This window comes from Rutidosis leptorrhynchoides, chromosome 3, assembly GCF_046630445.1.
Source record: "Rutidosis leptorrhynchoides isolate AG116_Rl617_1_P2 chromosome 3, CSIRO_AGI_Rlap_v1, whole genome shotgun sequence".
NCBI lineage: Eukaryota > Viridiplantae > Streptophyta > Magnoliopsida > Asterales > Asteraceae > Rutidosis > Rutidosis leptorrhynchoides.
In genome coordinates, this window is record NC_092335.1 from 11,880,113 (window position 1) to 11,901,477 (window position 21,365).

General features: G+C 38.8%; 2 protein-coding genes across 3 annotated transcripts; one reads left to right on the plus strand and one right to left on the minus strand.

Moving 5' to 3' along the window:
• The first annotated feature begins 2,458 nt into the window (after positions 1-2,458).
• LOC139895741 (transcription factor bHLH61-like) lies at positions 2,459-4,802 on the plus strand. 2 transcript variants are annotated; one of them, XM_071878277.1, is made up of 4 exons: positions 2,459-2,681; positions 3,233-3,361; positions 3,732-3,902; positions 4,652-4,802. In XM_071878277.1, the coding sequence occupies exons 1-4, from the start codon at positions 2,601-2,603 to the stop codon at positions 4,751-4,753; spliced, it is 483 nt and encodes a 160-aa protein (XP_071734378.1). In that variant the 5' UTR covers positions 2,459-2,600; the 3' UTR covers positions 4,754-4,802. The 2 variants fall into 2 exon arrangements, with proteins under 2 accessions (XP_071734378.1, XP_071734379.1); XM_071878278.1 differs by having other exon boundaries at positions 3,236-3,361.
• A 2,467-nt stretch (positions 4,803-7,269) lies between these two features.
• LOC139895742 (BTB/POZ domain-containing protein At3g56230-like) lies at positions 7,270-20,017 on the minus strand. Its single transcript, XM_071878279.1, has 3 exons — positions 19,782-20,017; positions 19,183-19,359; positions 7,270-7,949 (listed from the first exon to the last, which is right to left on the minus strand). The coding sequence occupies exons 1-3, from the start codon at positions 19,953-19,955 to the stop codon at positions 7,491-7,493; spliced, it is 810 nt and encodes a 269-aa protein (XP_071734380.1). The 5' UTR covers positions 19,956-20,017; the 3' UTR covers positions 7,270-7,490.
• Between the last annotated feature and the right edge of the window lie 1,348 nt (positions 20,018-21,365).

Below are 21,365 nucleotides of genomic sequence, written 5' to 3' on the forward strand. Positions count from 1 at the left end.
CATGAGAAAAAAAAAAAGATAATTATGTACACATAAGTGCTCATATATACACGTATAGTTATAGTTATTTGATAATTAATTTGATGGTGTGGACTGCGTCATATTTAGTCATCTTCTTAGCCACGTAATGATGGTAATCTTTTTTTAGGCCAAATAAAAAAAAAAAAAATGTCAGTGTTAACGAAAGGGTCAAGAAACGATTTGTAACGTTACCATATATGGGGTGGGTCCTTGTTAATACCCTAAAATTAACGCAATTCGGCCAACTAATAATTCTATACTTACTTTTTACAAGGAAAACACTTTTTTGAAGAACGTAAAGTACATTTATTATTATTATTATTATTATTATTATTATTATTATTATTATTATTATTATTATTATTATTATTATTTTAAATTTCTTCACATACATTAAGATTGGGGGAAAAATATGATCATTTTAAAAAGATACTTTATAATAAATGTTACTCAACATTATTTTGGTGAAAAAACGGTCGAAGAAATAATTGATAACATGAATCATGAGTTTATTCCTGATAACATTTATCGTGATAAATGTTATTCTCCGAAGTTTTTTTAAATCTTATGTGAAGTTTTTTTTTTTTTTTTAAATTCAGTCCGATTTAGAGTTTAAGGACTAAACCCTAAATCCTAAATCCTAAACTCTAAACCGTTCGTTTTAATACAATCAAAACCCTAAATCCTAATTTCTAAACCCTAAAACCTAATTTATAAACCATAAAAACGCTCGAAGAATAACATTACTCATGATGCATGTTATCAGTTATTTCTTCGAGTGTTTTCCCGCCAAAATAAAACATTTACCACAAATTATCTTTTTTAAATGTTCATATATTCACGTGTTCTTAATATTTAAAAAAAATTAAAAAAGCAAAAAAAAATTACTTTCCTCTCTCCAAAAAAGTGATTCTCTCTTGATGATGAATATATATATATATATATATATATATATATATATATATATATATATATATATATATATATATATATATATATATATATATATATATATATATATATATATATATATATATATATATATATAAATATATATATATATATATATATAGTAGAGGGATCAAATGAGAACTTTTTTGTGTGAGAACCCTGAGAACTCAAAAATACAATGAAATTCGAGCAAAAATGGGACACGGCCGAACAAAAAAAAGAGCAATTAGAGCAAAAAATGGGACATGGGCGAACAAAAAACGAGCAATTCGAACAAAAAACCTGATATTCGAACAAAAAAAGGCGGACTAACAAATTTGTGTTCTACATTTTTGATAGTCGAAAAAAATGTAGAACACATGGGTAGTCGAACAAAAGTACTGATATTCGAACAAAAATGTGTTCTACATTTTGAAATTCGAACAAAAAAAAGAAATTTTTTTGCTCGACTATGTATTTTTTGTTCGTCCGTGTTTTTGATTTTTGCTCGAATTTCTTTTTTTTTTGCTCGTCCGTGCACCTTTTTTGCTCGAATTTCAGTGTATTTGGAGTGTTTTTGTAGTTTCTAGAGTTCTCACACTAAAAAAGTTCTCACTTGATCCTCTCCCTTATATATATATATATATATATATATATATATATATATATATATATATATATATATATATATATATATATATATATATATATATATATATATATAGGCAAGATCAATGGGGAAGTAACCAATCGGGGGGAAGCGGGGGGAAGCAAAAAAAAAAATTCGTTTTTTTGAATTTTTTTTTTCCCGGCATCAAGATCACACGAAAATATGAACATTTAGAAGAGACACTTCGTGATGAATGTTATTATTTAGGCGGAAAAACGATCGACAAAAATAACATTCAAGATAATATTGTTCGTGAAGAATATGAACGTTTTTTTTTCATGTTTTGTGAAGTAAAATTTAGCCCGATTTAGAGTTTAGGGTTTAGGGTTTAGAGTTTAGGGTTTGGTGTTTTGGGTTTATTCCATAAACCCAAAACACCAAACCCTAAACCCTAAACTCTAAACCGTTCGTGTTAAAAACTCAATCTAAATCCTAAATCTAAACCCTAAATCTAAACCCTAAACCCTAAATTTCTAAACCCTAATATCTAAACCCTATAAACCCTAATATCTAAACCCTAATATCTAAACCCCAATAGCTAAAACCTCAAAATACGCTCGAAAAACACGATAATTGTTATATATTACTTCTTCGAGCGTTTTTCCGCCAATATAAAAACATTTATCACAAAGTGTCTCTACTAAATGTTCATATTTTCATCTCATCTATAATGTTCGTGAACAAAGTTTTTTCAAAAAACGAAAAAAAAAAAAAAAAGTTTTTGCTTCCCCCCGCTTCCCCCGAATGGTTACTTCCCTCTTGATCCTACCACTATATATATATATATATATATATATATATATATATATTAAAACAATTGTTGAGGGTGTATTGTAAGAGAGTACGTCACTGTGTCATGTGTGAGTACTGATCGGTAGCAAACAAGCCGTTGATCATTGATTTGAGGGCTCATTCTCTCTATTTATAACAAGCATCAGAGAGTTTGCAGATTCAAATTCAAAGAATTGAGCAGTTGAAGATGGTCTCAAGGGAGCACAAGAAAGCTGCACTACTGCATGAGAAGCTGCAACTTCTTAGATCCATCACTAACTCTCATGCAGTAATAATTATAATAATCTATCTCTCCATCATCTTTTTCCTTTTTCATTCTTTGATCATAACATATACTGAAACTACTGATGATCTGATTGTCATTCAATTCCTATATTTCATTGGCTAATTATATTACCTTTATATCAATATGCTTCAGTTCAATCATATGCACACAAAAATCCATTAATTTCTTCTCCTGCTTTATATTAAACTATATTTTCCCACTATAGATTACATTAGGGGGCCTGACATCCGTGTAAGACGTCTCAGGTTCTAATCTTGGGGTGGCGAGGGAAGGTTTGAAAACAGCCTAATGATCTGCGTCGGATTGCTCGCCCTTCCCACGTAACCCGATCAGCAGTGAAAAACTTACAACTTTTTATAGATTACATTTGATCACTTTTTCCCTTGATTAATTTCACTATATGATTCTTTATTAATCTGGATTCGTTCTAATCTTAAAGTTTGATATTTTATTGAAAAAATAGTTATTACATATTGTAAATTAGTATAAGCTGGAATCTTATCTTATAAACTGTTTTAAAAATCTTGTTGCAGAAGAATGATCCATCAATCCTACAAGATGCATCCAAATACATTGAGGAACTCAAACACAAAGTACAAATACTGAACCAGGACATAGCAAGTAGTGGACAAAGTTCAAGCTACCCAAATACATGGCCAGTGGTATATATGCACATATTTATGTATAATATTTTTTTTGTATATAATCGATTAGATATTAAATTTTGGTTAGTTAGTGGTGGCCTCATTCCGTCCCGTCCCTATCAATATTCGTGCTTCGTTTTCATGGCACTGTGTATGACCCATTAAATGAAGATAGGTTAAACATGAACATTAGGTATGATTAATTAGCTGTCATATTTATCGTCTTCTTAAGACCCGAAAAGCCACACACGAAAGGTGAAATTTTATTTTTGTCACTAGCTTGATTTGTTTCTTCCAACTCAGTAAGTAGTTTGAACTCAGATTAATACTATATATTACTGAGTAAAATGCTTAATTATGCCTTCAAAAATGTTGAATTGTGTTACAGGTAACAGTAGAAACTGTAGAAAAGGGTATACAAGTAAATTTGTCCTCAGAAAGGAGCTGTCCAGGTCTACTAGTGTTTGTATTGAAAGTTTTTGAAGAACTGAATCTGAATGTGTTAGAAGCTAGGGTTTCTTGTACAGGCAGTTTTCACCTAGAAGCACTTGGAGCTGAGGTACTATATATCTAACCTTATAAACATTTTTAGAATTTATTTATAGCCCGATAGCATGTTACATGCATCTAGTTATTCATAGCCCTTTTTATGTCAACGACGCATAGCTCGGTTGATAATGTGTTGGCACCAACAAATTGATTAGCAAGACGTCCTATTAAAATAATTTTAATGGTCATGTTAATTGAGTAAAAAAGAGACCCTTTGTATACGAAAATTTTTCATATATATATTAAGTTCAATAATACTGAAAAAATGTAAAAAAATGTGATATGTTTAAAATTTTAGAAATAAATTGATCATAAAATATATTGAGTTCATGCATGAACTTGAAATTTAAATTTAACACCTCTTGAACGGTCAGTAGTGAGTGCCCCTCTTTAGGTTTTCATGTTATACTCGTATTAAAAATTAGCTTCTTCCTGTTTGTTTGGGAGAGACATATATATTTAGGATCAGAATTTATAATTAAGTGTATAGAAATACCATATATTTTTTCGAAATGAATATGAAAATAATAATAATAAAATCTTTATCATTCTTTGTAGATCCAACTTGCTTATAGTTAAATGGTTAGCTTGCTTAAGACAACAAACCGCGATCAATTAAAAATTTCTAGCAAATTTTTTGGTGATCAATAAACATATGAGTAAAGTAACAAGGCTCCGTCTGAATAGCTAGGAAGAATTAACTTTATTTGTTTACCCAAAAATTTCGCCTATTTAATTTTATGAACTGGAATTTTGCAGAGTGAAGAAAATGGAGAAAGCATAGATACACAATTGTTGAAACAATCAATCTTAAATGCAATTGAAAATTGGAGTGAGAGCAATGATCATCAAGACACATGAAATAACTACTTATTTGCTCGATCTATGCTAGTTTCTTGAATCTTGTTGATAGTTATAGGTTGCTAGCTCAAAGCATGCAACTAGCTAAAAGATCGAGTGGTATTCAAGCAACTACGAGTAATATATAACACCAACACGTACCCTGAAAATAAGCTTGAATTGAACTTAACCTTCTACAAGCTTTAGGTAGTTGGGTGCATGTCATTGAATATTCTCGTATGTGTTCATAAGCAAGTGTATCCTTTTCGATATAGTTTTTCACAAGTCAAATATGTGCTTGTTGATCTTCTTAATAAATATATCGCTATAACTTCTCTTGCTTATAACGTATTACAAATACATTTTTACACACACGTCACACATGTGTGTCCTGTTTATGTTACAATGTGAGACTGAGCGATTGAGAGCTCACCGGCCATAAGTAATAACATTCGCGGATCTTGTTCTAAATTATGCATAACCAGTTTAATTTTTCCTAAGCCACTTGTAGTGGTGAAGGCGTAAAATTAAGTTCGGAATAGATGAGTAGTTGATGAGTTCATATTTATATTCTTAATCATGTTGATGTGATATTGTATTGGCAATTAATTTAACATTACATAGGTACGTATGTGTAAAACAAATAAATAGTGCTAGATGTAAGAGAGGAAAAAGAAAAAAAAAAAAAAAAAAAAACGAATTATAATACTCAGGATCGGTGAGCCGAAAAAATATAAATAGAGATAATACCGTGCGTATCGGTGCACAAACACTTGTAATGTGAGCTTATTGATTACACGGAAATCTTGATTCTTGAACTGATAATAATTGGAGCGATAAACAAAAATGTAAACAAGGATTAGAATTTGGTGTTCTTGGTGATTTTTGTTTTTTTTATGAATTAGAGAGAGTTTGTGAGTGTTAATTGGATTGGTGAATTGTAATTATATTGTGGATATGTGTTTTGGTATATCGTAATCGGTTTTAGAAAAACCGATTGTGGTGGTGATATGGTTTCCTAAACAACTACCTAATTAAAATCAAGGAAGTGATAATGTTCAAGGTTTGAATAACAACACTTAACTTTCGTTAATTCTAGTTAGGTGAAGGACTAATAGTGTAATGTTTTAAGGACTAAAGTTATAACTAATCTTAACTTATTACAACCTTTTAATTGACAATCTAACACTATTACAATTTCTGAATACAACACAAGTTTAATTTTTTTTTTTTTTTTTTTGAACGGCAAATTTCATTACCGGATCATTTATTTCAACGACCCTCATCATTTTCATCTACATACGCTAGAAGGAAATTCCTACCCGGGTTACTTGGCAACTAATCGCGAGACCTGAATTGCTTGGCAACTAATCGCAGGAAAAGCTTAATTACTGTATAATAAATACGGAATACTAATTCTTGAATGACAAATATGTCTATGAATTACAACAATCAATAAAATCATAATTTGTATCCACATTAATTTGGGCCTCCAGTTAGACCTGCACACATTTACACTTTAGCTAGTACGCAATTTCAGTATTATCTGCTAAACACAATATGTTTTTGAAAAAACGATAACATACAAACGGATTTGAGTATCAACAATTGGAAAACTAGCCTAAAGATAACTTACAAACGCATAAACGGACGAGCTAAGTTAATAAATGAACTCCACCAACATGGTGGAATCACAATTAATAAAGCTAACTGCTAACACAAACGCGGCTAAATATTGAAACTCAAAATCTGGGTGCACCTAAAACATTCCCAATGGACCACCGAAGCTAATAAAAGAACACTGAGGCCCGATGATCCGTCGAATATCAAAGAACGAAACTGAACCCTCATACGTAGCAGATCTTCACAAACCACGACAAGAGGGATCCCAAACGCAAAAGACCCGTCCCACCCCAGCGTGGACTAAATTCCGAAGGCAAAACCGGAAAGGAAAGGACCCGAATAGAAAACCCACGACCACTAACAACCTGTCCCAAAAAGACCATTAGACCAATAACGCCAACAACAATTCCTCCATCCTCAAATACCACCATATATTAAGAATAAAATTAACTAAGTTATGAAATTACGAGTTTGAGCATTTCTTTAATATATTAAGAATTGATATTTTTGTGTTCAGAAATCATCAAAATCAAAATACTAAAGAAACCAATGTCAAATTTAAGCAAAGTTGGGTTTACGCTGAACATTATAAGGAAACTACGTTGCTACTTGGGCCGGGTCACATGAGCCTGTAGACCGTAAAACTTAAATTTTCTTTTCGAGGCCCATAATTGGAAGTACGAAACTACTCCGTACTATTCATACATTACATGCCCGTTTTAATAAACGGAACCAAAGAAGAACATGATACACGAATGTACATAAACCAGATTAGTGTATACCTTAAAAACATGAATACAAATCTTATTTAATTAAAAAATTAGATCAAGTGCACGAATGTTAGTACACACGTTTTGTGTTACTAGAACTTATTACATTAATAAATCACAATTTATTCATAATTTTGTGTTGTTTTAAATTTTAAGAATCATTAACTTATTATTATGGCTTAACAAGAAAGTTATTCTTGATTTTTTTTTAAAACTAGTGAGTTATTCTTGTTGATATACACTCAGAATAACTACTTGGGTAATTTTAGCATCATCATATATACACACAAGGCAAAAAGGAATTCGATCGACTCGTGTTGAATAAATAAGTAGGATTGAAATGTACGTCGCCCCGATTAAGTAGCTCATGTATCACTTCTTCGGTTTTTTATGTCCAAAAAAGACGCTCTTGTAATCTGAACTGTCAAATGTGGATTCTTGAGTGCAAACACCTCAAATTTAGCTGCAAAAACTATATCCTCCATGTTTCGAACAACAAAACTTAATGCAGTATCTTTAAGGTTGCGATTACAAGTAGTATCTGAAATCTCTAAAATGTCAAGAGCATTATTCGTGTTGAGGATTTCAAGCATTCGATTCTCGCAGAAACTTTGTAAGAATGAGATTTCATACTTGTCTGCTGCAATTGATAATGAGTAAAGATGTTTATCGAGCTTGTCTTTTGCTAAATCGCCGCTATAAAGAAACTCTAATAAAGATTCAACTTCTTCATGGTTTAATTCAGGGAGAGTGATAGTGTCGTTTGGTGCAGCTTTGCATCCATCCGAGTCTAGCATGTTTCTAAATATGTCTGACCTTGTTGCCTGCATCGCCAAAAAATGAACTATCAGATCGATGTCGCAATTACTTGCATCGTAAATAATAGTACAATATATAGTACTCCTCGAGTCCCAAAATTATTGTCTTGTTGACTTTTTGTTAGATTTAAGATATATGTCTGAGTTGTCTATTATGTCCTTTGAATGAGTTATTTAAAGTAAAAAAATTTGTTAGGGTAAATGGTCTGAAAAAATAACATAAGTTACACAATTTGACAATAAAGATAATATGAGTTTTGCCGATGTCTGAAAAGGACTTTATACTTCAATTTGTCACATAAAATGACTATAATTTGAAAACGTAAAATTTAGGTAATATTTTCCAAGTCACTAATGACCGTTAGTCAAATTTCGTTAAATGCTCACATGTGATTGGTATGTGAGTTTTACACGGTTTAATTGGAAATTAAGTGGTAAAACGAGTCGAACTCGAACCTAATCAAGTTTAATTCTAAACAAGCTGAGCTTAAACTTAGTCAGCTCAAGTTGACTCGGCTCGCTAGCAACCGTAATTTTTATAGTCATATAAGGTTTTAGTACTCGTATTATATACTTAAAAAATAAAGCAATTGAAAATATTTAATGATACCGCAACCCGCATGCGCACCTCATATGCATGCGGGCGCTTAATAGTGTGCGTATGCGTGTGCTTGTGTGCGGTATGCGGTATGCGGATTGTATCTGATTCCTTTGTTCCCGGTACGGCGGTTGCTTAGCTGTCAAGTAAATATCTTTTCCATAATTATATCCGTGATTCGGGGGAGTCAGTTATGGATGAGATTAACGTGATCTGGGACGGTTCTAGAATTAGGGTTTGCCTATAAATACAACCCTAATCATCATTTACCAGACACGGCATATTACGTAACTATCGCACACGAGATACATTACGCAAAACAGCATCATTCAGCATCTCTTCAAGGTTAACAGGTTAGTCTTTCGTAAGCTAGTACCTACGACCTTATTTGGGGCCTCTTGATCGACGACCGTTATCAGAGGTGGACTTAATCACTTGGCCACCCCGCCGACATCATCATGTCGGCCAGGGTTATTCACGGTAGCCGGACCGGAGAGCCACGTTCTAAGATCCTTAAACCCCTCCTTATGTATTGAGCAGGCATATTAAACCCCACGGTTAAAATATGCATGATCAAGTGGTGCTTTCATTGAGAGTCGAATTAATTCAAGACTGTTTAATTGCTTTTTCTTTTAAGGTTTTGAATTGTATGACTCGTTATTTACAAAATTTTTGAATTTTTTCTTTAACAGTATCATGACTTCCATCGGAACATACCCAAACAGATGTTCAGAACGCACCGTCTGGTAGTCAACATACACCGGTTATGACTACGGGGGCCGCTATTCAGGCGGGGTACACGATATACCCTCCACCTATATCCGGCGAACCCTTTCAGAGGTACAAGCCGATATATTCAGACGGGGTTACACCGCCAAGAGCAAACTCACCAGTCACAACCACGCGGCTGGACTTTTCGTCAGTGGATCCAAGGGTCATCTTTGCAGGCACTAGCGGTGGAACAACGGGGCCGCATGTGGTTTGCTGCGGCCAGGTACCTATTTACAGTACCACTGTTTCAATACCTCTGCATACGCAGAGCATTCAACAGAATTCGTCATTTACACCGTTGCAACCTTGGCAACCACCGCGCCCAGTTTCACAATTTTTAACTCCTGCGGATGCGCAGGCGTTACTTAATAGTTGGGGATTTGGTGTCATCCCAGATGCAAACTCTCATTGGGCGCCGATAACAGCGCAGCAGCAAAGCACAGCGCATACAGTTGGGCTTTTAAGTGTGTATCCTCAAGTTTCGCAGATATCTGCGCCACAGGTTTCGCTTCCTTTACAGCCACCTATGTACTCTGCGTCTTCAAGTTATCCCTCTTTTCCAACGCAGCAGCCTTGGTTATATCCGCAGACGCAGGGTCAACCTTGGCAAAATGTTCAAGGGCAGGCAAATCTTGCAAGTCAATTCATGCAGGCCGCACCTCCTGATATGGTTCACTTATTTTCACAACCTGACTTTGTTCAGGACATGATGAAGCGTTTCTTTGCAAACTTGAAAGGGGATCCTGTTAAACCACCCTTCGAGCTACCGACTACCTTTGACAAGTTTCCTCCGCATATATCCGCATACCCGTTTCCATCAGCACCAAAGATACCTAGCACGTTGGGTACTTACAATGGCCTGACCGATCCAGATGATTTTTTACAGCGTTTCGAAGGCGCAATGCGCACTCAAGGCTGGGTGGATCCGGTTGCGTGTCAGATATTTCCTATGACACTACAGGGTATTGCTCGTGAGTGGTTTAATAAGTTGCCGGAGGGTAGTATTGCCGGGTTTATGGATCTGCGGACAAAGTTTTTGCTGCAATATCAGAATCAGAGACCACGCAAGCGCACTCACATTGAATGCCATGACATCGTGCAGAAGTCCAAGGAATCTTTGGGCGAATTTCTCACAAGGTATACTAATGAGTGCCTGCGTATACCAGATCTCAAACCAGAGCAACAGATTTCCGGACTCATACATGGTATAAACTCAGAACGTCATCCAACACTGGTAAGGCGTCTGCGCCATACAGTCCCAATAACTTATGCTGAGGCGCTTAATGAATGCCATGACTATATGCGGAGTGGCGAAGATAATGACATCCCAACAGCTAGCTCACGCAACGAGAGGAAGGACGATGATGATCGTTCGCGCGATCAAAATCGTGGTAACAACTCTCGCGGAAGGTATCCTAGCGGTGGTCCTATCAGGAATGATAAAGGGAAATCAAGTGGCAATTATCGAAACAATAATCAGCGCTGCATCAATAATCAGAACTATACGCTACTCAAAAGTTTGTCCAAAACGCCCAAGGAAATTTTGGCAATGGAGCCAGTATGCGCGACCTTCGCGGTTCCAACTCCGCTTACAGAATTTGGCAAGCGGGACAAAACAAAGTATTGTGAATTTCATGACGATTATGATCACGACACCAATCGGTGTAAAAACTTGATGGAACGGGTTCTGGAAGCGCTTCGCGCGGGCAAATTGGATCACCTAAAACCACCTAAAAAGGACAAGGGAAAGGCCGCAGAAGAGGCTTCGAAGTCTAAGACTTTCGCGTGGCAGAAAGTTGACAAAGCGAAAAATGCCGACTTAACCATTAACATGGTTGACGCAGAGAAAATCAGCCAGCGGAGAAAGTACAATGATCACCAAGATTGGGAGCTTCTCCCAATCACTTTCCCTCCTGTAATGTCAATTGATTCTATTAATGAGCCCATTATCATCAAGTGTCGCATCCCTGATTGCGGAATCCAGGTTAAGCGCATGCATGTTGACACTGGCAGCGGTGTCGATATTATGTATGAGCATTGTTATCGTTTCCTTCCGGCAGAAGTCAAAGCGCAGTTACGCCAGCCTGATATTACGCTATCAGGGTTTTCCGGAGAAAACTCGTAGAATTAATGGTAGAGCTTGCGGATGACAGGAACCCGCAGATGATCAGGCATGAATTGGTCGATTTTTATGTGGTTCGTTCAACTTCACGATATAACGCACTGCTAGGGAGAAACTTTATACGGCGTTTCAACATCATACCATCGGTAGTGCATGGTTTGATCAAGTTTCCCACAGTAGGAGGCGTTGCCACGATTGCGTCACATCAAACAACCGAGTTGTGTGGCTCAGTTGCGCCTATAAGCACTCCTAGCGTGGGAGAACAACTGGCAAATTGTGCAGTCATAGCAAATCGCTTGCATCCGGATAAGAGAATTAAAATCGGAGCAGGCTTGTCAGCCGAAACAAAGGCCAAATTGCATGGAATTTTGTCCGCAAACGCAGATGTTTTCGCGTGGTGTGAGTCAGACATGACTGGGGTTCCGCGTGATATTGCGGAACATAAGTTAAATGTTAATCCATCATTGACACCCGCTAGGCAAAAGAAGCGGCATATGGCTCTAGACCGCAGTGATTGGTTGTGCGCAGAGGTGGACAACCTTGTCAAAGCAAGCATTCTGCGGGAAGTGCGTTATCAGACATGGGTTGCAAATCCTATATTGGTAAAAAAGGCTGACGGTAACTGGAGGATGTGCGTTGATTTCAAAGATATTAATAAGGCATGTCCCAAGGACAATTACCCTCTCCCGGAGATAGACTGGAAGGTAGAATCACTATCGGGATTTAGGTACAAGTGTTTTCTGGACGCATACAAGGGTTATCATCAAATCTTAATGGCTGCGGAAGATGAGGACAAGACTGCTTTTCATACGCCGCAGGGTATTTATTGTTACACGAAGATGCCTTTCGGTTTAAAGAATGTTGGCGCGACCTATCAGCGTGTAATTGACGCAGCATTCAAGCACCAAATCGGTAGAAATCTTGAAGCGTACGTCGACGACTTGGTAATTAAAAGTAACACCGAGGAAGACATGCTCACGGACATCCTGGAAACGTTTGCATCTCTGCGCAGGATCAACATGAAGCTTAACCCGCTAAAATGTAGTTTTGGGGAAGAGGAAGGCAAGTTTTTAGGTCATGTGGTGACAGCGCGGGGTATCAAGGCCAATCCCAAAAAGATTGAAGCCATTGATAATTTGCCATCTCCGAAGACAAAGAAAGATGTGCAGAGTCTAACGGGGAAGCTTGCGGCTATCACACGGTTTCTGTCGAAAGCCGCAGAACGACAGTTGCCATTCTTCAATACTTTGAAAAATTGTTTGAAGAAAAAAGACTTCGTATGGACTCAGGAAGCGGAATCAGCCTTTCAGGAGATGAAAAAGGTGCTTGCAGAATTACCAACACTTACTGCGCCAGTATCAGGAGAAACGCTAACGCTGTACCTCGCGGCATCGAAGGAAGCTGTCAGCTCAGTCCTCATCGCGGATCGCGGAAAGGTAATCCATTAATTTACATGCTTTATTTATATCGCAGAAATTTAATGACTGAGGTTTTTCTCAGACGCAAATGCCGGTCTACTTCTTAAGCAAGACGCTGACATCAAGCGAAGTAAACTACTCACCAATAGAAAAGCTTGTATATGCGCTGGTCCATACGGCGCGGCGTTTGCGCCGATATTTTCAAGCACATCCAATCGTGGTTCTAACTGATCAACCAATCAAACAGGTTGGTAAACACCTACTTTGCGGCAATGACCGGGGTTACCGCATTGACTAACGCGATCATTTTTCTTTCAGGTGTTATACAAGCCTGAGATTTCTGGCCGAATGGCTAAGTGGGCAGTTGAATTAGGTGAACATGAAATAAATTTTTCTTCGCGCAGTGCAGTTAAGGGTCAAATACTTGCTGATTACCTAGCAGAATTACCTGCGGATGTCGAGGCATCAGCAGAACATCAGGATCCACCTGCACCAACTTTGTCACCATGGGAATTGTACACCGATGGTGCGTGCAGCGCATCTGGTGCAGGTGCGGGTGTAATTTTAACAGGCCCGGATGGCGAAGAGCATACATACGCACTGCGGTTTAATTTTGCTGTTACAAACAACGAAGCAGAGTATGAGGCTCTGTTAGCAGGTATGCGCATTGCGCATAAGTTAAATGTTAAAATTTTGCACGCTTATGTGGATTCAAAGCTAGTATGCAGTCAAGTCAGCGGAGATTTCGAAGCGCATGACATAGCCATGCAGCAATATCTATCGCTTGTTCACAACCTCGCTGACCAGTTTGAAGCTTTTCAAATCTCCCACGTAATGCGGGGGCAAAATAAGAAAGCGGATGCGCTAAGCAAACTGGCTGTCTTGGCTTTTGATCATATGGGGAAGAAAGTTCTAATAGAAGAACTCAATGCGAAATCCATTGTTATGATGCCTTTAGTGGCACCAGTTGAGGAATCAAGCTCAACATGGATGACGCCCATCGTGGCTTTTCTGCAGGATGGCACTTCTCCTGCAGATTCCGCTGACACAAAGAAAGTCCGCGTTAAGGCACCGCTGTATGCCCTTGAGGGTAACGTCCTATATCAAAAGAATTATTTGGGACCGCACCTAAGGTGCATTGGCCCGAAAGAGGCGGAGGAAGTTGTACGCGAGGTGCATGAGGGTGCATGCGCACTCCATTCGGGGCACAGGTCCATTGTGTCAAAAATAATGCGGCTAGGATATTATTGGCCCACCATGTACGCTGATACTGCGCGCATAGTTAAGCAATGTGAATCATGCCAAATACATGCACCTATTAGCAGAGCACCTGCGCATCCAATGATACCAGTCTCCTCACCGTGGCCATTCTGCAAATGGGCAATCGACATAGTCGGACCATTCCCAAAAGGCCGAGGTAATTTTATCATTTATTTTCTTAACATGTTACTCACATCAGTACCTTACACACATTCTGCACACGCAGGAAACATCAAATTCTTGATTGTTGCAATCGACTATTTCACAAAGTGGGTCGAAGCGAGACCGCTGGCAGCAATCTCAGGAAAAAGGGTGCGAAATTTTGTATGGGAAGACATCGTCTGTCGATTTGGTATACCAAACGAAATTGTTAGCGATAACGGTACGCAGTTCGCGGGTGACCCTTTTGCAGCTGGTGCGCGGAGCTTAATATTAAGCAAACTTTTACATCTGTTGCGCATCCGCAGGCGAATGGCCAGTGCGAAGTCACCAACCGGGATATAGTAGCTGGAATCAAATCTAGGTTGGGTCATGGTCGCGTTGGTTGGGTGGATGAACTACCGAAGGTTTTATGGGCGCATAGAACAACACCCAAAGCAAGCACTGGTGAGACCTCGTTCAGTTTGGTCTATGGATCAAAAGCTGTTGTACCAGCAGAAATTGGGGTACCAACGTTCCGCATACAAAATTTTGATGAGCAAAATAACTCTGAAGCTTTGCGGGAAAATCTTAATTTGCTGGAAGAGCGCAGACTCTCTGCGGCTGTCAACGAAACAAATAACAAGCAAAAAATTGCAAAGTACTATAATCAGCGTGTGCGTTCGTGCTCTTACAAGTGCGGTGACTTGGTTTGGCGTCAGAACGACGCAAGTCATGCGGAGGATACTGGGAAACTGGGCCCCCGTTGGGAAGGTCCATACAGGGTAGCGAAGGCAAACAATACCGGGGCGTACCATCTCGAGACATTAGATGGAAAACCTGTGAAACGCACTTGGCATGCGACATTATTGAAAAAATGTTATATGTAGCTAGGTGGACCTGATCACTCCAGTTTATTGTAGCACATTATTTTTTCTATGTATTTTCCGTCCGTTTGGATGTGTCGCGGTTGTAATTGTGATTAATGCCAATTAAATATTTACTCGCGCATACTTTTGTTGTTTAAATCTTTTTTGTATGCGGTTCCTGCCTACTTAAGGGGTGTCCTCTAGCCCCCGTGCGGCAGAAGCCTGTTTGGTTACAAGGCTAGACGCTAACGGCAGGCAAAAGGAATTGGTTTTCCCCTAGCCAAGCGCCACGCAGACTAGATGGCTGCAAAGTCGACTTAAAAAATTACAAGCATTGGTTTGCTTGTGCGTAATTACTCTCGCATTGGTTTGCTTGAGGAACTCAAAGCATAAAAACATTGGCTTGTTTTTAGTTGCGTTGCTTACCATACAGCTATAGTGCACCTCTAGTACATGACAAAGCGATAACGCAGTAGCTTTCGAGTCTAAATTATTAAAGGGTAATTGTTAAAGTATTGGTTTATTTTACGCAGTAATACCCGCATACGCATGAGTTTTGGTTAACTATGCGCATGGGCATGCGGTTCACCTTTTGTTTTGATTCGCGATATATAAACAAACAAACTACGCATGCATAACAGTAAGATACGTATACATTGAATTAAGTTATTACATAAGTGGTAATTGTTTCAAATGCCTGCCCGACACGGGACTTAGGGCTCAAAAATACATTTACAATTGCCTGCCTAAGCATAGGACTTACGGCGCAAACCATCACAAACACAAACTAATAATCCTCCTTTAAAAACCCATCGATCGACATGTTCGGGTCCGCAGCGAATGCGTTGATTAGGGGGATAGGGATGGACTTGATGGCTTCTTCCGCCTCCATTAACGCTGCAGCCGTTCCCTCTTTTAGCTTCTTTTGAACGATGTCGGGGAACGGCGGTGTTAGACCGCAAGCTTGGATTATCTCCTGCACAGCCTTGTTGATTTCATGGTCCCTGACCGCATCAACGTAGGCATTGAACTTGTCGGACACAGGCTCTGAGTCCATCACCTTTTGCGCAATGGTAGGGAGTGCGGTGCGCAGCTTCGCTAGATCCGCCTCTGCCAGCTCGCGGTTGGTTACCGCGTCACCCCTTTCCCTCGTCACTTTCTCAAGCTCCGATCGCAAACGTTCTGCATCCCCCTTCGCCTGCTCAACCGCACCAACCAGCTCACGACTCTTTTTTCTTTCCTCAATCAGCGCAGTTTTGGTTTCATTCGCGGTCGACTCAACCGCCTTACGCGCCTCCTCAGCAGCATCCCTATCCTTCTTGACCTGATCTACACCCGCCTGCAGTAGTCCTAGCTCTACCTCTTTGCGCAAAGCTAGCTGGTATATGCTGGAAGAGCGGCGGGCCTGATCCGCAAACATGCCGAAAAATACAAGGCCGTTTTGAATGAAGGCATTGTGCGCCTGGTTAAACGGTAGAGCGGCCAGTTGCTCGCGGAATTCGGCCGGAAAGATTTGCTGCAGGAACGCAGACTGCTCTGCGGCATTTTCCGCGGAAGACTGTGTGAGTTGGCTGAGGTTGGCAAGGCGGAAGCTACCTTGCGGAGGAGTTGGTGTGGAATCGGAATCCACGTGTATTGTCTTATCCTTTGATGTGGCGGTAGCTTGGAGATCTGGGTTGACCCGCGGGGTGGACGGCTGCGTCTCCTCCACATGCTCTGCATATCAGTAAATAGTTATAACGTGAACTTTAGTATGCGGTAAAGGTGCAAGGAATGGACGCTTACCAGTAATGGGGGGAAGTAGTTCTGCGGAGCGTGGCTCGATTGGAACAAAGTTATCATTCCGCATGTCCTCCCTTTGTTTGGGAGTCATCTTCTTCTTCTTCTGCTGAGCCGCAGAGGTCTCAGTTGCTTTACGTTTGTTGCCAGATGCCGCAGGCGATTGCTCCACGTTTTCGCTAGCTTTCTCCTGCTCTAGCTGTACGTTCACATCTTGCTTGCGGAAGGAGATTCCCGCAATCTCTTCCGCAGTCAGCACCTTCTTCATCCTCATTTCTGCAAAGATACGCGCATGCGTTAGATAATATACATACAAAAATAGTTTAGTACGCGATTATACTATTCCTACCCTTTCCATCCGGTCCGACTATGGCTGGGCGCACATCCTCCCATGGCCAGTGTGCGGATATCTTCCCTAGCCGCAGCATTACGTTCCCATATGATCGATGCACTAGCTGTGCGTTTGCACACTCCGCTAATAGTTTCCTTTCATCCTCATCCAGGGCGGGGGTCTTGTTTACATCCTTCTCCACTTTCTCGAACCATATCAGCGTTTGCGGGAAGTTTGCAATCACCACAGTTTGGTCGATGAAAAAGAATGTCTCTTTCCAATTCCCCGCATTCGATTTTGGGGTCTTGGTGAAGTTTTGACGAGCGAAGAAGGTGAACCACGATTTGTGGTGGTGGGCTAGTCGGTATAAATGGCAAAACACCTTCACCAGGGGCAGTTTCTTGAGTGCAACGCACCACATCTCGAACAAGACTATTTTTCCTATAGCGTAAGGGTGTAACTGACCTAATCCGACCTTAAAGTGATCTAGCACGCCCAGAAAGAAATCAGTGGGAGGAACCCTAAAGTTGTCATGCTTAAAAGCATGTTCGTAAATAGCCACCTTTTTCTCCGGTGGCTCGTGGGCTCGCTGATTGGACAAAGGGGGCACCGGATTGTACTTGGCTAAGGGGGGGTACTGTTTCACTAAGTAATCTATGTGCTTCTGCTCTATAACAGACCCTACGCTATCTACATACGTCTCGTTAGCTTTAGTCATTTTCTAGGAGTAATCGGATGAATACTAACCTTTAAATGGTGGCAGGAATGTTTGATTTTTGATCGGAATTCAAATTGGCAGCGTAACGAGGAAGCTTGATGCAAGAAAGTGGAAGTGAGCTGCAAAATGGGCTATTTATAGGGAAGATTGAGGGTCATGGGATGGAGTGGTGTGATCGTGGCTGTACACGTGTAACGCAATCGACGGGTAGCATTTTATTTACGCGCGTGGATGCCAGTTGGGTATGATTACATGCACGCGCGTGGTTGGCACGCGCCTGGCACACTGCCACTTTATGTCATGTCCGCCGAATGGGCTTCTGCGATTGTGACAGGCATTTAATGGCATCGAGGCGCACGTGGAATATTAAATGCTAGCCGTTTTCTTGTTTTTTCCGCTTAATAGTTTGATGTCATGCGTCTTGCGTCGCATAACATCAAACTGGGGGGACATAATGATACCGCAACCCGCATACGCACCTCATATGCATGCGGGCGCTTAATAGTGTGCGTATGCGTATGCTTGTGTGCGGTATGCGGTATGCGGATTGTATCTGATTCCTTTGTTCCCGGTACGGCGGTTGCTTAGCTGTCAAGTAAATATCTTTTCCATAATTATATCCGTGATTCGGGGGAGTCAGTTATGGATGAGATTAACGTGATCTGGGACGGTTCTAGAATTAGGGTTTGCCTATAAATACAACCCTAATCATCATTTACCAGACACGACATATTACGTAACTATCGCACACGAGATACATTACGCAAAACAGCATCATTCAGCATCTCTTCAAGGTTAACAGGTTAGTCTTTCGTAAGCTAGTACCTACGACCTTATTTGGGGCCTCTTGATCGACGACCGTTATCAGAGGTGGACTTAATCACTTGGCCACCCCGCCGACATCATCATGTCAGCCAGGGTTATTCACGGTAGCCGGACCGGAGAGCCACGTTCTAAGATCCTTAAACCCCTCCTTATGTATTGAGCAGGCATATTAAACCCCACGGTTAAAATATGCATGATCAATATTCTAACCATATTTGGACTTGGTAATTGGGCTACAAGCTCACATTATTGTAACTCAGAGTACTGAATCCATTTATAATAAAAAGCCCAAAACTGAATCTGCTAATATTACTCCAATAAATTGAATCCATTGATTTGCTTGTTTTTTTATTTGAATTGAAAATAAAAAAACTGGAGTACAACCTTAAAAAATAGAGAGATATAAATACCAGTAATGCTCTATGAGCAGGTATGGAAGGAGCATCATCACCAGGCTTGATAAATATATCTGTATGAATTTGATCTCTAAATGCAACCTTGAATTCACTTAAAAATCCCAACTTTTGATTTACTTCTTCTTCCATTTTCTTCATTTCTTTTAACCATTTCAATGAACTCATGAAACCCTGAAAATTTTCAACATTATTTCAATGTCAAGGCGATCCTGAAAGGGATTTATTTAGAATAAAACTATATGTATATTTTTTAAAGATAAACATTAAAACATGTACAATTGGCAAACATATTAATTTAAAGATTGAAAAACATGAACCGTTGGTCAACAATTTTCCTACGTTTTTGTCAAATTGATTATTTGATAATGATATTGTTGACTTTGCATGTTTATAACTACTCATTGTGAATTTTATGGTTTCCATCAATAATCATTAATGTTAATATTATCCCTTAATAACTAGTAAAATACAATTCACCCGGTAGGCTTAATTACCCAAGATTTACCTCGCTAATACAGTAATAATAAAAAAACTAGTAAAATACAAGTAATTAAAACTTGGATGATACGGAGTAATATATTTAGCTAAATTACCTTGGACGAATTAGGGGCCGAAGAATCGCTAGAAAATTTCCCAGAAATCTTATGATCATCAGTCTTAATTGTCATGGCGAGGATACTTTTGGCACCTTCGTAACAAGCTACGCATATGGTGTTCCTTGGAGGCCGCATATTATAAGGCATCGGGCTACATATCGAGCAATCCATTCAAGATTATTATACAAACGAAAACTTGAAAATTGATGAACACAAAATAAATCAAAACTAATGAAGAAGGAGATGGATATGCATATGAAGTATTGTTTAAGAGATGGTGTGTTGGACGATTCTTTATAAAGTTATATATATGGAAGAATCTACAAAAGGAAGTAATTATAAAATTGCTTTAGTTATAAGCATATATTAATTAAATATTACTCACATTAAATCATAACTAATTATTACTATTATATTTTCCTGTTGGAACTATGATGCAAGCTTCCTGAAAGGCACTCTAGCTTTTCTTTTGATTATATTTATAATTGTAATTTGTTGCCTGTTTTGGATAAATTAAATAAAATGCAATGACAAAAAACCCCATTTCGTCAAAAGTTTTTAGCCATATGATATTTACTTGCATGAACATATTTTATATTCTTCCGATTATTTTTCGATCGAATTATCCACCCTGTTCATTAAACGACGTTCATATTGATCTATACTATCCATACATAATTCATTCACCCATTTGCGGAACTAGGATTTTTTTTTACCGGGGGCAAAAAAAATTTAAAACCGTAGCAATTTTTTTGACAAAATATAGAGGTTTTGGGACAAAAAAATTAAGATTTTTAGGCAAATTATGAAGGTTCTGGGTTTTGGGACAAAACTTAAAGGTTTTTGGGCATAATTTGAAGGTTTTGGGCAAAAGTTGGAGAATTTTTGGCAAAATTTAAAGGTTTTGGAGCAAAAATTTGAAGGTTTTGGGACAAAATATGTAGGTTTTGGGGCAAAAAGATAAATCCAGAAATCTATGTCAAACCTGATCAATACGCTTAAATATGACATCAACTCTAGAAATCTATCATTACCACACAACAAATATGTTCCACAAAAGGTCTTCATATTCTCATGGAGGGTCATTCAACTAAAAATTCCTGTCAGAAGTAAACTTGATAAAAAAGGAATTGACCTTCACACCATCTTATGTCCCTTATGCGATTACCATATCGAAACCATTGATCATGCGTTGATAAATTGTCAAAAAGTATCTTCAATTTGGATTCAACTACTCAAATGGTGGAACCAAAATAGCACAACAATTTCTAACATCAATGAAGCCATCATCTCCGATCAAGGCTTCTAGCATACCCCCATTGGATCTTCCTTATGGCAAGCTACTAAATGGATTGCGTGCTACATTATATGGAAACATAGGAATCTTAAAATTTTTTAGGAAAAATATGGAACCTTGCAGTGATAATCTCTGAGATTCAAACTCAAAGTTTTAGTTGGATCTCAAACCGTTCGCGTAAAAAAAATCAATCGATTGGCATCAATGGCTCCTCAACCCTTCATTCTACGTGGCATCTCCTCCAAATCGCATGGGAGTCGGTTAATACGGCATTATTTAAATCG